The sequence below is a fragment of the Cariama cristata genome, unplaced genomic scaffold, assembly GCF_000690535.1.
Source record: "Cariama cristata isolate BGI_N322 unplaced genomic scaffold, ASM69053v1 scaffold18738, whole genome shotgun sequence".
Classification (NCBI taxonomy): domain Eukaryota; kingdom Metazoa; phylum Chordata; class Aves; order Cariamiformes; family Cariamidae; genus Cariama; species Cariama cristata.
The window spans coordinates 11504-28786 of NW_009631913.1; the positions used below are offsets into that span (position 1 = coordinate 11504).

A 17283-nucleotide genomic window follows, 5' to 3' on the forward strand; every position below is an offset into this window, starting at 1 on the left:
TATCCTAGAGATAAATTTACATAGATGAGTTAACTCAGAGCATGTTTAGTAATAATTTCACTGTTCAATGTTTTTATGTGTTTATATATGACCAAAATCCTGGTAAAGTACATAAACCTGATCAAGCCCCCAGCTGTCTTGGAGATGGATATTTGTGTTGATTTTTTAATATGGTTTCATTAGACAGGAATAAGACCAGTGCAATTCACTTGAACCTATCGAGATTAAAAAAGCGCAACTGAAATCAGAAACTGGCTTTTTTGTGTGTGTGTGTGTTTTGTTTTTTTTTTTTACTGTAGCGAACCTGTCTAGCTGTCAAGTAATCTTACGGTACCATCTCAATACATATTCATTAAGGGGCCTATGCAATCCATGACTACTTAGTAACAATAAAAGACAAAAACCACAGCCAAAATCCTGGAGCACAGCCTGTCTGGCAACACACTGAACATGCTCAGTGACTGCTGGCAATTCATGTGATGAATTCATCGCGTCAGCCAGAAAATGTTGTATCTTCAGGTTAAATAGAACTTCAAACAACCAGCTTGTATGATCTTGTATAATTTATTTTTAAGCCTTATCATGGAAAATGATAGACAGCCATTTTGGCCAAGAAACTTTATCTCAACGTGAGAGAACACACTCACAGAAAAGGGAAAAAAATGCATCCCAGAGGTTAACTGGGGATTTAAACTCTCTGTGCATGGAAAACAGTACAAGAAAACTAAAATGGAACTCATGATTTCACATAAATATTTAGTATAAAAGCCTGTACAACTCCTACCAGCTATATCATCCAGTTTTTTATCTGCAAGAGTCAAACTAGCTAAATAATTGAAACATAATTCATTAGATAATTTTCTGAAAAACTGCAATAGAATTTATTGGGGGTATTATTTAATTGATGTTTCTGGTCTTGCTGTCCATATCTTTGACACTGGTATGTTACTACTGGGAGAAACAACTTAAGTCAGCACAAGTTGTTTTTCACATGTGTTGAATTCCCCAGCATGGGCTTTGGCGTGGCCTCTCTCAAGTCTGCATTACTTCTTAATGGAACAACTTCTGTACAAGGAAAAGAGAACATGGTATGGCGGATTTGGATGGTGCTTCTTGCAGTGGAAGCAACTGTCACCTGATGGGATCCAAATCTCTCCTCCAATTTTTTGGTGACACTGCAATATTTGGTATTTCCTTAAAGCTCTACACTCTGAAGATAAATAAATACACCAGAATATCAGCATGTGACTCTTAAGAAGAGACCATTCTTGCCCTTAAGCGAGGTTCAAAAGGTAAGCCCCAGGCACTCAAAAACCAGAAAACAAAGAAATATACTTCAAAATTTTTAGATTTCATTCCATCATCTTGCGCGTTTGAAACAATTTCACTAGGAGATTGGCTTCTGCTTGTTGAAAGCAGCATTGCTAATCCTAAGTAGATACTTTAGACATCATCCTGAGAAGTGGACATTTTTGCTTTGGGTCTGTTTCAGAGGGGCAGGAAATGGTGCAGGGTGAAATGCCCGTTTGAGAGGGCATCTGGTCCCGGTGGACTTTTTAATGGAGCATGGAGTTCTTCAACCAGTATGACATGACCTTCTTTAGAGGGAACAGAAGAGATGCGCATCAGTCGAAGTGAGGAGCAGAGAGCAGCCTTTCTGTTTCCAGTGTGGCATCTTGCTAATTACCATAGGGAGGAAGGGAAAAGGTAAATAATAGTTTGCTTGGAAGTAGCAAGAGGCCATGAGGCACGATGGCTTTTGAACTGCAACTTCTTATTGCCAACATTTTAGCAGCCTGCACATCAGACTGCACTGCCTGATGGAGCTGTCCTGAGGGGCACAATCTCTTTCCACGCAAGACTGACAGAAAAACCCACTGTGGGCTGAGGAATGAGAAATCACCTCTGCACATTTTGCCAAGCTGTGCTGCCCTCTGAAGGCGAGCAGACACTGCTCTAGATTGACCCAATTGTTTCCAAGGAAAGGGAAGAGTAGGGGAAGGAGAAGGCATCCTACCCAGCCTACGCAGTCAACTCAGTCACAAGGAAGAATATTAGCATCTACCTCATAGAACAGGTGAGCTATTGGCTTAACTGTTGGCAATATCCCCTGGCCTAGGACACTTGCAAGCTCGTTTGTCCCATGTATTAGCCACTCCATGAGAACTCAGTGAAATCCCTTTTGCACTTCAGCTCTCCTCCTGTAACATGGCAGAAAACCTGCAGAGCCCCAGCCATCCTCTGTGACCCAGCGATGGGAGAGGCCAGGGACCGGGGTCCACTGGGGAGTTCATCTGCACGATGAATAAAACTGACCTAGGTTCCTAGCCAGACTATTTTTGCCACTGAGAAATTATTAATGAAGTCTCCATAGTAAGGTCAGCAGGTTCTCCTTATTCTTTCTTTATTTTCTTTTGGTGGGGAAAAATGGGAAACAGTACAAAGAACCATGGGAAACTCACCACATACATGGAAAACACAATTGTGACCAATGCAGGAGCAGCTTGATTGCACCTCCTTCTCCCCTCTTCCACATCAAATAAACAACATGCAGTTTATGGAAACCCAGGACTCTGTCCCACCCCATGCTACACCTATTCAGCTCCCTTCTTGCGGGCTGAGCTCATCTCAGGGGTAAGCACGGGGATCAGGGAGGGAGGACTCACCACCCCTGTTCTGCTCCAATCCTGACAGAGCTGCTTTGTGGGGACCTGTCCCAAAGCTCCTATCCCAATTCTGGGATTTCAGCCTCATGGCCAGTGCTGATCACAGCAGTCCTGGCTGCTTGGATTATTCTGAACCAGCGTTTCAGGAGTGCCTCCTCACTGCATTACTCCTCCTTGTAGATTCAGATACATCTGTGCAATCAGGCGTTTTCTACCCCTACGTCCACCTCAACCCACATGTTCCTCCACACAGCGCTCAAAAGTTCCCAAGTGAGCACTAGACAAGATCCTTGGCTCAAATCTACAGGTTATGAAAACTTTCCCTAACCTGAACTTGCACAGAATCAAAGTCCATTAACTTTTCAGGGTGACCCTATCGTGACCACACCTTGCCTTATTTCCCCATATGCCTTTCAAAGGACTAGCAGGATAAAAATACTAATATAATTAATTACTGCATTAATTCAAGCAACAAGAAAGTTCCAACCAAACAACAAAACCAAGTGAATTATGTGTTAAAAACATGCAAATTTACATAAATTAAGCTTATCGAAAGACTTGCTTGTCTTTAGAAAGGCACTTTGCTTAAAGCTTTCAAAAACTATCAGTATTATCAGCTTCTGGGCCTCATCAGATGCTACAGAGAGATACAAGCCTACTGTCAGTTTTATAACCCACTGTTTAGACAAGACAGGGCAGCTGTTGACCAAAACCTTTGGCAATGCATGTCCAACCCCAGAAGAGAATAGTTGTGACATATTTTACAGCTGAATTACCTTGGTAGTTTCAATTTCTCACAATATATAAAAGCTAACATTACCAAGAATAAGAGTCTGAAATGTCTCACTAGTAATTCTAAATCTGTCTTCACACTTTGCTGGTATTCTTCATCACTAAATCCCCTGCATATCATACTCCATAAGCATGCACCAGGAATGTCCTCTAATATCTGACCCAAATAGCAACACTTTATGTCCTCCAAATACTAGCCCAGTGAAGCAAAGCAAATCCATGTTTTTGTTACTGTCTTCAGTGTTTGTTCCTATGTAAATCTTGAGTTAAACTGGTCTTGAAAAAACAATAGTAGCCCACTAATGGTTTATAACTAACCAATATATCCTCTGTTCTATGCAATGACTTCTCACGTGCGTGCCACAGAATGTAGATGGTAATATCTAAGCCCTTGCAGATACAGAAAGCCTTACTTCTTGCATTAGGACAGGTATGACCCTGCTCAGTCACTTTGTATTTAATCTCAGAGCTCAGTGAGTAATCATCTTCTGGCTATCATACACTGTAGCATGAAACGTGGTGGAAAAGTTTTGCAAAGTGTGAGAAATTCTTCCCCTTCAAGAACAATTTTTGGTGTTATGTATTTTATGATTCTAGTACTACTGTGAAGGTCCTCATCTGCTTTTTTTCAAAAGTCAGTTAATCTTTATTATGGGACAGACACTGTAATTATTAATTTTTTTAAAATTCAGTCATATTATTTCAGCCATCTCAGTTATTTTTTACCAGATAAAACACAATGCCCCTGCTAGACAGCCGAGAGAGCTAACAGTTTACAGTTTATGGTTTACAGTTATGGCCTTTTCTCTGTAACAAGAGGAATAAGGAATGATCCCTTGTGGGTACTTAATATAAGAGTCTTCTGCAACCTCTATTGTTGCGTAACTTGTCTGTAAAATTACAGCAAAGACAATGCCTACATCTCCATCCCCACATACCTATTTAAGACATACCTTACCTATTAATACAAAATACTTCATTTATTACCTTCATGATATAGCTGACCTAAACATTTTTTTCTGGCAGTCTTTAGAGAATTTGCAATTTGGTTCATGAACAGGCATAGCCTCATCATCAGTAGGGGAGCGTGGAGAATAGATCCCTTATCCTTTTTCCTTAACATCACAGCACATTATAAAATAATATTTATGTATCCTGTCACACGTTGTAGATGGAAGTGTGAGCCGGTAGATGAGGAAAAGACCCAGGCTCTGCACAGGGCTATGGGTTTTTGTCTCCTTCCAAATAACAGGAAGAGGACTGCCAGGTCAGGGGAAACTTGCAGTGTAGCACTGTATGGATAATGCACAAGTGCTTAGAGGCTGATGGTGGGAGAACAGAGCACGGACTAAGCATTTACGAAGGGAGAACCCACAGTCTATTCAGATAAGGGCAGAAAAATCTGTATTTGTTTGAACCACAATTCACATCGATTACAGAGAATGTGTAAATATCACCCCTGGACCATCTTCCACTGGAAACCCAAGGTATTTGTTGCACAGACTATACAGCATTGCTGCAGTTTCGTGTCACCTCCAGCTCTTGCTTCTATTGATATGGAAATTTTTAGGCCACGTTTAAGGGGACAAACAGCTACAGTCAACTACTTTTAAATTGCTTTGTCTTACCTGCAGGCCTTCTTAGTGCCTCACTTCCACTCTCTCCGTGCAGCGGCATATGTTAATTTTCATCATTTCAGCCACAAGCTCAGCAATGCCAGTTTTCTTCCTCTGCGCTTTCCTTGCAGGACAGAGGCAGGACCATCACGGGAGCACTAAGAACACAGGAGAGACTGTCTCTCTTTGCAGTTTTGCAGTGGCCTGCAAGCAACTCAAGAGGAGATACTGCAGAGAAAAGAATAATCTCAGCACAGTTGGACTGGCTGTACCCTCTACAGCCACAGATTTTTTTTGGTCAAGAGACTCTATCAGCTAAACTCCACCAAGTCTTTGCTGAGTGCAGACCACCACAGAGAATTTTTATCAGGTCCACCTTGAACACATCCAGCTGCTCCAGAATAGGGGGTACTAGAGAGGCATACGGGGCAAAATGCACAATCATCATTCTGCAAAACTTCTGTGCAACTTTTGCTGTAGCATCTGGAACACAATTTGTTGTAAACAAGGGAAGTTTGATCAAGTCTTTAATAATTAAAAGAAGAGCTGTAAACAGAAAGTTAAGGCTTTGAGTAAAGATTTCTGTCAACCACAGGCAAGAAACTACAGTTTGGGGTTTCTCTTGGGTAAAACTTTATAGTGAATTAGATTTGAGCATTAGTAGGTACTAGCAAAGTTAAGACAGTCTGGTGAGGTTATCCCCCATTCTTTTTGCTAATAGAAGAAAATAAGAATGGAAGAATACCTCAGACTGCATTAGCCCAGTTCTTCTAACTGCCAGTTGTGCCAAAGGGAAGCACAGCAAACTCTTGTACACCTGTAAGACAGAAAACTAAGTTTACCAATCCATTGATTTGATTTGTTTTTCAAGCTGCAGTCAGCTTGCAAATCAGGGACCATTTAAAGAAATATTTACATCAAGTCTCTGTGTCTTAAGAACTAAAATCAACATTGGTTGATAGCACAAGTAATTTTGCCAAGAGTATTTTGGATTAATATAATCTATGTTTTCACCTCTGTTGCCCTCTTTCTACGTATCTTGAAAGGGCAGACACAAACTCAGGCAAGTAGCTCCTACCCTGCTAAACCATCCTGCTGTGAAGAATCTGGGTACTTACTTGAGGAAGCAGAACACATAGAAACGTTTAAAGAATTTGATTCAAACAGTACACAGGCACGCAATCAGTTTAATTTCTGAAACATTTGTTACACCACGATCCTTGGCTTAAGTTGCACATTTTTGTCACGCAGATGAACATAACACGAAGACTACCAAGTTAGGAGCCTCACAACAAAATGAATCTCCAATACAAATATCCTTTAGTCAAGAGAAGACAGTGATCAAGAAGTTTTGCAGGTTGTATATTGAAAACCTTCAATCAAAACCAAGGTCCAGTGATCTATCTTGAAACATAAGCGTAATATCAGCTGAATTTCCTGCTGCAGGGAAGTTAAAGTTGGCTTCCTGACTTGGACTCACATCCTCCCGCTCTGCGAAAGTTGCTTTGAATGAACCCCAGATGCAGGGTTCTGGCAACCCTTCTGATCTAAGCTCCACACAACACCAAATATCTCTGCTGTCAAGAAATACCTGCCTGCCGTTTGTGTGTATCAGGTAGCTGACCAGCACGTGGCTGGGTTGTATCACAGGTATAGCTCGAGAGAGGTGCAAAGAGCCCGGTACGGCTCCAATGCAGAACAATTTTCCTTTGCCAAAGGACAAAATATTTACAGATTGAATGAGGTAGCTGAATGGAAGTTCTTAAAAACTGTTAAATGAAATACTGTAAATGTGAAATGAAGCGCCAGTCATTGTTCAGCAAAAGTAACACATCAGAAAAAAACCACATGATTCAATAGTATTAAAAAAAATAATCTGTGGTACATAGTCCTTTTGAAGGAGAATTAGTTACCTTTTGACACCTCTCAAGGAAGTCAGCAGAACCATCTCCTTCTTTTTGCAGGGATGTGGCATTCTTAGTTGAACAGCAAAAGAAGATCAGAAGCTATACATAAAGCATTGGAAGTTTTGACCTCATCACATTTCATGAACTAAGCAGGTTCAGGACAGGAATCCTTAAGTCTATCAGGTAACCAGTACAGACCCAGTAAAAAAGGTCTGTTGGGCAGGTAGCAAGCAAATCCTGAGTAGTTACTGAGCAAATCTGGCTGTAGCTGCACTGTGCTACTGTGTAGGTGGTAATTTTCAGCCAAGACACACATCCTCATCACTAGTGGCCAGTTTACTCCACCACTCTTTGACAAGTGTGGACAGTTGCCCCAGTGGCTGGTCAGCATTTCAGTAATGAAAATCTTCTTCGCTAATTATCTGCTGTAATTCTAGCCAAACACGGTCCTCTTCTGCTACCCAACTGCTAGTTGGCACAGTCATATGTGGTTTTAGCAAGTTGCTGGCTTTTCAGCACACTGGACCACTGCACACTGAAGGAGGATTGAGGAGAAGAAAAATAATCAGCACTTAAGTGAAGGAATGTTGTCAACACCAGAGACGCTGCCATGACCGTATGTTCCGCTTACTGAAATGTTCAGTCAACAGCAATCTTGGATGTGGATATGCTTTCAGTAGGAAAAAGAAGCCAAACTCTCTATTATAACAGCAGTAAGTCAATTTGTGTATCTCAGTTTTTCAATTCAAAGCTAATGGAATTCCTGAAGCACACCTGGAAATACATCAGTGTGTTTCGCTACCAGGATTCTTCTTTCTGAAAGCATTTCCCAAAAGGTCATCACACAATACAATTTTTAAGTGATACAACTTCAAAAACTAACATAATTCAGCTATTTTCATGACTACTCTACTTCCAAAATGATTTAAAGCTTGGTCTGGAAAGTAGAGATGATAAAGTTAAAGGAATCTTAACCTTTCAAAACCACACTGCTGTCATAAGAATACTTAAACAAATGCAGAGACGCTATTTTTAACAACTTTATTGGTTTAACAAAAGTTGTATAAAATTAGTCTCTGGAACATCACAAAAGCAAGGATTACACTGCAATTATATTTTGCTTACTGTATTTTAGCAGAGGGGGGTACAATTTACTATTTTTCTGGAAAATAAACATTCCCAAAATCTGAAATAGATACTGATTTTAAAAAGTAACACAATAATATTCCTTGTCTCACAGCAAGAGCCAGAAATACAAATCTCTCATTTTTTCTCCATTTCATTTGAGCCAGAGGATGACAGCACTAAACTGATAAAGCTCATTTTTACATTTCTACATCACCTAACTGCAATTCTTTATAAAACACCTTCAGAATAACAGCAGTAAAACCAGAAGGATAAGAAAGTACCTGAAAGTCTCAGTGGCTTAATACTTTCAATCACAGTAACAGACGGCTGAAACTGTAAGGGGAATTTCCATGGCAGTACTAATGTACGAGTCATAAAATCAAACCCCATTCCCAGCAAGGTCACGTTTTTTGTTCCTTGAAGAAGTCTGTTCCTTTCAGCTCTTCTGGTAGATAGTCCTGCTCTACAGGTTCCTTGTACATGGGGTTGTATTTATAGCCTTTACCATAGCCCAAGTTCTTCATGAGCCGTGTTGGGGCATTTCTCAGGTGCAGTGGAACAGGTGGCAGAGGTCCCGTGTGCATTCTCAGACATTCTTTGACATTGCTATATGCCCTGTATACCTCTATAGACTTTGGTGCTCTGGCAAAGTACACTACACATTGTGCCAGAATCACCTGGAAATAAGAAAAGGGCAAATATTAAATGATGTCTCTTAAGTCTTTAAGCTCTTTGGGAAAAAGTCTGTTATTCAGGTTGCTTGTGTAGCATGACAAGGATTAGGTTTTTAAACTGACCTCTACTTGCTACTATAGTATGAATACTATTATTTAACAACAACACAGCTCTTCATGATTTTCACTACTAGAAAAGAATAGCTACTTTAGAATATCAGAATATATTACTTATGAAAACAGAAAATTTTCATATTTAAAAAAATGGACAGAGCAAAATTACATTAGTTCACATACCACATTTTAACAATAAATACGCAGTGAATTTTATTTCAAACTGCAACATCTCTTTTAAGAGCTATGATGTTCTCTTACTTGTCAAAGAAGGGGTGTCCTGAATGAACATGTAACTAAATTTGCCTTGTCCTTGTAATCTCGGTTTCTTTTTATAATTACAGACAGGCTTTACAGTTTGCAGTACTTTCAAGTCAGTGAATTAATGAAGCCTTTACCTCACATTCTGGCATTCCTATAAAGTGACAGCCTTGATAAGCAGCAACTGCTTGTGTTAAAGCCAGAGGATCTGCCAGCCCTACAAAAAGGGATCAGATAAAAGCAGGTTAAAGTCAGTTTACTTTAGTCATTGTCGTCTTTTTTTTTTTTTCCTTTCTTTTTTTTTCACGCCCTCCTGTAAGAGGGAAGGTTATCCATGCACATTTCAGAGTTGCTTTCTCAGATGCTGCAACTTCTGGTACAATACTTTGCTATACATAAGCTGTACTCCCTCCACCCACAGCCTTCCTCCTTCTGTCCCCCCACCGCCACCCCTGCAAAGAAAGGTCTATATCATGGGTATGATTTACAGTCGAATCTGTTGACACGTGGTGGCAGCCTGAGCAGTAGCTGCCAGTGTAAAATTTGCTTATTTTTTGGAAGTGAGAAAGAAATGGGGAAATATTGCTATATAGACATCATTTCCCCAGATCTCATAACTCTTCACCTGCCTCATATGTGCTAGAAGTGTTGCAGCATCTGTTACTTTGGGTACATCAATCAACACGTATTACAACTAGGGAACCAGCTATCAAATCTGAAATTTGCAAGTCAGGGCAGGCATTCACCTTCCACAGTCATTAAAAAACCAGACATCCCTGAAATACATTTTCGATCACAAAAGTTTACTGGTGACCTACAATCATCAAACTTTGAAACAATCCATATCAACACACTGCCAAAACCTTACCTCTAAAAACTTCATTTCTTCTGCAATAGGCAATCATCACAATGACACCACATGTAGGTCTCTGCCTGCACATACAAACTTTTTTTTTGGACGTGGAGCATTTCAGTATTTTGTACCTATTTTGCATACAGCAGTTTTGGGGTTGTTTTTTTCTCAAATGCCGATTTTTTGAAATTAGAAGCCTGGTGATCTTCATTCAACATAATATTCCAACATGAAATACTGCAAATACTGACCTATATCTTCACTTGCAAACCTCACCAGCCTCCTCGCCACATAGAGTGGATCCTCACCACCTTCAAGCATTCGACCAAGCCAGTAAAGGGAAGCATTTTCATCTGAGCCTCTCATAGACTTATGCAGGGCAGAGATGCAATTGTAATGTTCTTCTCCTATTTAGAATGGGGGAGAAGAGATACACAAAGCTGTTAGGAGGAAATTAAGTGAATTGCATTTAAGGGAACAGAACATATTTTGCTAGATCACAGCAGGTAAGTGTAACCTGCTTTTTCAAGTTCTTTTTACCTATATGTGATTATGGTGTTCATTAACGTTTTCAACACCTTCATGCTTTGCCACATGGATCATTCCGCTAACTACATAAGCATAACAGAGCAACTGCAGATGAAAAGGAGAGTGTTTTTTTTTTTTAAACATTGCTAGGTAAACAATTTGGTTTTGATACCCTAATGATTTTTCCTTCAAAAGAAAAAAAAAAAAAAAAGGATATTTTAAGCAGTTAGGAAGAAGACTCTATATAAATATTTCCTAATTGACAAAGAGTAAAGTATGAACACATACAAACCACTGACCATTGCTTTTGGACACACACAGAGCTCTGAAAAGACAACAGAAAAACCAGAGAAATCCAATACTATACACTAGTGATATTTTAGAAAAAGAAATTTCACACCAACTAAAACTTGAAAATAAAGCGTGCAGTAAATCAAACACAAGTTTGCTGTATTATATAGGGGAAAAAAAAGGAATAGTTGCTGCGGATATATCGTGATGGCACATTACACAATCTGGAGGAAACAGGATTGCAGCACACAATCCTGGCAAACCCCTAAGAAACGTGGAATTCAGTTGTGGACACCTGCACTACTGGACACATCCTGAAAACTGTAAGCAGCTGAATCAAAAAAAAACCCCACAAATGAAACCTGAAATGCCAGACTGTTAAATAAGGAGTGAGCAGACTGAATGAATTACAAGGAAATTTTTTTTAACATTAAAGTTTAATGTAAGATTAGATATGGACTCCAAGGAGAAACAAAGCCATTCCACAGATCTTTTAGAGCTATGGTTAAAAATAAGAGGGTCAACATTACAAACACTGAATGAGAACCTTCCTGCTTGCAATTTTTCTCTGTGCAGCTGGTTTTGATTCTTATGTGTTTGTTTTAATCAAACTTTTAAGAGTATTTTGCAGCAATACTGTTGTTAAACTTTCCAGACAATCTGCTTTTTTTATTTTTTTAAAGTTCCTGGCATTCCTTGGCTCACAGCTAACCATGTATTATAAAGGCAACTGGCTGCATGCACAGCCATCTGTTAATATTTCTCTTCTTCCTAAGGCTAAAAGGATTTACAGCCCAAGAGTCACATCAGAACACATCACCGTTGCTCATAGGTCCTGCAAAATAAAAGGCCGCATCCATGAGTTTCAAAACCAAAACCCCCATACCGCTGCAATTGCTCCTTTGCAAGGCCACCAAGACCTCTACCTCCCAGGTCAGAAACTGGGTCCATCTTCCCATGTCGCTGCTCATGCCGCAGTGCGGTTCTGTGGGGAATTCAACACACGCGCTGCTGGCGTACGCAGACCAGTAGACAGCTATTTTTGCTAGGACTCCACACAAAGAGCCCTGTGGTATGTAGTCATCACTTGTGCCAACACAAACAGCGTGTTCGTGCTCTGCCATAACACTTGAGTTAGCAGCAATAAACCCAAGCAGCTGAACTCACATCGTCCTCTTGGAAGAGGCGTCTCTTGGTCTCTTAGAAGTAAGGAAGATGGCCTTTAAATATCTCCAGAGGTTGCACTCATCCAAATTTTTTTGCTGGAGTGCTTTTATACACTGTTTGGGCTACTGTAAAGTGTCATACTTGGGGATACCAGCTGAAGAGGCAGAAGGAATCCAGCAGATAGGCTGGGACTAGAGATTCATACCTGCAGGGAACTTCAGAGTAGGCAGGCTGAGAAAGGAGAGAGTTTTCTCCCTTTATCTCCTTCCTCACAAAGTTAATGTTGGTGACCAAATCATCAGCATAATGACAACACTTACACAGCAGACTTGGACTCCTTCAGAAAAACTGTGCAGTTGTACTTTAAATGCAGTTTCAATTAAAGGCAAAATAGGGTTACACGCATTGGACAAGGATGCTTTATGTTTCTTTTTAAAAAATGCAGTTTTATAAATATAAATTTTATGTGAGATACCAGAAGCAGTTTAAAAAAATTAGACAGAATTTTTTACAGACCTTTATTTATTAGCTCTGTCTCAGGCTGGTTAGCCAACACATAGATTTTGGACTTATCAATTCAGTTGAGAAACAGACACATGCCAATTTACCTGATATCACAGCTGTTCTGCATCCTGGATGCCTCTTGAAAATCAAAAATCTAAAGAGTTTTCGGAATCAAAATACCTTTGCTCTATGCAGTTCCCACAAAGGCACATACCCTTCTGAAGCGAAACAAGATACTACACAAGAGGCTTTGTGGACGACAGGATTTTCTAGTGTCTAACGTATACAAATCTTGTTGATTTATGCCCCTAAATTGCTCTGTGTGCTCATGAAGAGTTCTCCAGCTAATGTAAGATGTTGATTTATCTAAAGATTTATTGGTAGAAGATAGGGAAAAGACCTCATTCACTGACCATAATTAATATCTGGACTTCTTAAGTAATCCCTATTTATAAGGCAGCAGACAAAAGTAGTATCACAGTCCTCATCTCACATTATTTTCTGTCTTAGCCAAAGGTAAACATCAACTGCTTATCGATAAAGGACAGAAGGAAGCCTTGGAAGGAGGACTAGAGCAACAGCATGGATAAAAAAACCTTCTCATTCTGGTCCAGCAGAAAACAATAAAGTTGGCAAAAAACATTATGGCGTGAGACACCTTCTCTTTCCTTCTCCGTAAGAAGGAACAACCATGTTCCAGATTACAGAAGAAATTAACTTCGGTTTAACACATTCCCAGTCTTTACCATAACTGCAGCTGTTACCACATAGACAGCGAGACAAAAATCCTGCAATAATTCTGACATTTATCTTTGGTATTTACTATTAAATCAGTGTTAGCAGAGAGACACAATACTTAAGAAGAAGAAGAGACAATACAACTCTATCTTAAATATCTATTCACGGTCCATCTGCATTTTTCTTCAAAAAAAAATTTAAAAAACTGCAATTAAAAGCTATAATATGACTAAATCGTTTGTTTCCTCTTACACTGAAAGGGCTGCAGGCAGCTGCTGGCAGTGAAATTTGACTAGAGCTGTTTCTTTGTTCTTCCAGCTAAAATGCATAGATTATCTGCACAAAGATCTTGTCTCTACATGTCTGCACACAGAGCAGAACAATAGCCTAATGACTGGATTATGAATAATTTCCTTCCTAGACTACTTGGTGAAAGTACATAAAAGAACACCCAACTACATATAGTTGGCAAATTTTGTGGAAGCTGACAAAAAATAAATAATTATGTAAAATCAAAATTCTGTATTTACACAACTCTGAACACTACTGCTTTCTACATGAACAAACTACACTGAAATGTATGCTGCTGCTATCATGATTAGACAGCATCATGTCCCTCCACTTTACAAGGCTGAAGCACTTTATATTAGAGGATTGTAGATTCCACCGCAACAACTGTGATTCAAAAAGTATTAGCTAAAACATGCTACAAAAATATCTTTATTTATACAGTAGCCTCTATCCAGAAGCCCTTTGTACATAAAAGGAGAGACAGCTATCTCTACTCTGGACAAAAGTGGTCAACCAAGACACAGATTACTCCACAGAGGAGAGAAATTTTGTAAAACTGTGTACTCGGGCAATCTGCTACTGTGACAATATCTGTGGCAGGCTCTTTGGCATTCCTACAATAGAGAAAAACAGCACTTTCACTGCTCTCACCCCTCTCTGAAAATCTCCGACAAGAAAAACCCCAAACCCTACACAGAGCTTTGAAGGATTTCTGTCACAGCGAAGGGGCTGACACATGCTACCTAGACTTGATGCAAGCCTCAGGAAGAGGCATTCTGTCCTAATCTCTAACAGAGCAAATAGGCATAGCAGGGCTGGGAGCAATGGACACAGCCAAGAGTTCTGTGTGACAGTGGCCACCAGGCGACAGCAAACACACAGGGGACCTACACAGAGCAAGAGACTCACACCAATGAACAGGTCAGATTTTCCACTTCCTCCTAAGCATGACTTCTTCCTGCCACAGGCCCCATAAAATATTTCTTCTCCCCCCGCCACCTACCCTTGACTTTTCAGCTGCCATCATATCAATATCTGCCCAGCTGACTTTTTCCTGACAATGAGCCATCATTTCCTCTTTGTAGCAAGAAGGCTGCAAGCAGGCATATACATTACAAACAACCTCGAGAAATCTCTCATCGCAGATTTTGAGTAGTGACAGTTAATTGAGCATAATCAGATACAGTGGCAAAAAAAAAAAAAAAAAAAAAAAATCAATCCGTTCTCCAAATACTGCTTGGCATAATCATTTGATACAATACTGCACAGTGATTCAAGTATTGCTGAAGAACTAGTACATGCATTCAAGGGGATTCACTTTATCTCTAATATTCACTCTCTGATTTTTAACCCTCGCATATAAAATGGTATAGTGGCCAACTATTGTGATGCCTAACATTACCAAGTCACAAATTTAGCAAGAGTGGTTATCACACATTAAGAAGCCTTAAATGCAATTAGATTTATGTGACTTGCCCTAAGCAAGATAAAAAATCCATTATCTTAAAAAGCAACTCTAAAAATAGAGCAAACTGCTCAGGTTTCCACATAAATTGTTGTGAATGTGAGCACTTCCAAGACTTTCAAAGGAGCAGAAGTGCAATGGATGATTACCAAAACTCCAAGAACAAATGTCCTATTAGATTACCTCTCCCTCTTTACATTGCAACCCTCTTAGAAGACAATATTCTAATAAACTTAAAGAACAAATAATTTCACCATGCCACTATTTGCAGGGCAGCAAGTATGTCTTTCAGCTAACCTAGACTTCCGAAGTGCTAAGAGGAAACCCTGTTCAGAAGGAATTTCTTGCTGAGTCTGCTATACTGTAAAGGAAAAGTAAGTTCGGGGCCAAATTTCAGTACAACCACTGTTCCACCAGAGCAGCTGGTACAAAAGGGGGAGAAGAAACAGGAATTATAGAGACTATCAGCTCTTGAGAACATTGCGTCTCAGAAACTGTATCAGGTACTCACCTGCTCGGTCATACAGGATGTGAGATCGCTGTAGCCCTTCCTTTACGTGCTCTTCTGTTACCAGAATGCCATCTGCAGAACCACCTTTGGTAATATTCAAAGGAGTGGTCTTCCCCACTGCTAATCTAGCCTGAACTGCTAACTGGAGTCCATTCAGTCCAGTCCTTGCATCACCGTCGCAAAGGTAGGCTAGGGTATTTAAAGCTTTCTCTTCTATGTACACAGGGAATCTGCAACAGAATAACCATGCACTGTTAGCCTCCATCATGCTCCTCTCCTTGCATGTTATGCTAGAGATGGCATTTCTTTACAAAGTTTGTTGAGAGGCAGCTGGGTTTAAGTTTTGCTCTTAACTCACTCTGTCATGATTAAGCATTGCAGAGCCTGGGAGAACACTGTGGGACCTGACCCCTCTTCCCCATGCCCCAATGCATGTTAAATACAACTGCACATGAAAAAGGTAGGGCAGGAGCACTCATCTATTTAGCCCCCTTATTTTTCCTCATTTCATTAAGTTCAATGGAAACTAAGGTTAGGGTTTTGCCAGAGCACAATTCTGGCACAGTCAGTTGAACTTTACAAGGTTTTACCCCATCAGCATTTTATAGCTAGCACTTCAAATTCCTTGTTGGAAGGACAATGAAAAGGTTGGAAGGACAATGAAAAGGTAGGAAGCTATGCAAATATACGTGAGAGAATATAGTGAGGTATAAAGAAACTAGCATGAGGTTTTAAACTACCTACCAACAGCAAGAGCTCCTATCAGATATGCTTAAAAAGCAATAGCTGGAAGGATTGTTTACATTGTAAAGCATACATGCATCCTGCATTCTTTTTTTCAAATGGTAACAGGTATTACAACTTAGTCACTGGGTCTTAACAGAAACAAAAGGCACCTCAGTGTATGCAAGGCACTGTTCTTGCCATCTACTACTCTTAAGTGTGCCAGGACTATACAAACACATGAAAAAGGACAAATTCCAGTGAACACACAATCTAAATGAACAAGATGGGAATAGTTGAGAAATGAAGCAGCAGGTCAAGGATCTCCTGAGATCTCATAACAGGTCTATGAAAAATCTGGAAAAGTAACGAAGTCCCCAAGCTCTTTCTCCAGGTTTTCATCTGCAGTCCCCACTGTTGCAGCACGTGCAAACCAACTCACCTCAGCACATTTCACATGCATACTGTTGGGGATTTGACCTTCAAACTTTAGTTATGTAGACAAGGTAACGGCTAAGGTCTTCCCCAGGCAGAGGGTACAACTGACTTGATTTAGAAACAGCAGCTAGTGGGGTTAAAGCATGGCATTAAGTAATGGCCCTAACTTAGCCATTTCTAGTAACTGGACTGAAAAATCAAGAGTGACGTATATCAGCAGGGATTAACGCACAGAGCTTGGCATGAGAGGCAACTTCTTAGGAAGCCCTTGTGTGCCAAATAATTAAGGATTCACAACAGCACTGCACTTCATTCACCAGAAAGATTTATTACTGTTATTACCAGTGGTGTACAAAAGGGCAATGCCAGGGTTCCCACACACACGTATCTACTACTCTTCATTACCTGCCTCCTCTTCCTCCTTGCAAACCCACTTTGCACTTGTCACACAAAAGAAAATGACAGCAGGCACTGGAAAAATGTCAACAGTCAGTATTTGAGCCCTTGCATGGCCACATGTAAGAGGAAAAAACTTGTAGAGCTGCAGCCTTAATCTACACCACTGCAAGTGACAGCTGACAAATGTCTTCCAGGGCCACAATCCATGTTGCAGGGA

General features: G+C 40.1%; 1 protein-coding gene across 1 annotated transcript in view; it reads right to left on the minus strand.

Moving 5' to 3' along the window:
• Positions 1 to 8404: 8404 nt before the first annotated feature.
• Positions 8405 to 17283, minus strand: part of WRNIP1 (Werner helicase interacting protein 1) — an 18580-nt gene continuing 9701 nt past the window's right edge. The window contains exons 4-7 of the mRNA XM_009706161.1: positions 15507 to 15736; positions 10263 to 10418; positions 9296 to 9375; positions 8405 to 8786 (exon numbers count right to left, since the gene is read on the minus strand). Of these exons, the coding sequence (XP_009704463.1) occupies positions 8511 to 8786; positions 9296 to 9375; positions 10263 to 10418; positions 15507 to 15736 (742 nt within the window). The 3' untranslated portion in view covers positions 8405 to 8510. The remainder of the gene's footprint in view (positions 8787 to 9295; positions 9376 to 10262; positions 10419 to 15506; positions 15737 to 17283) is intronic.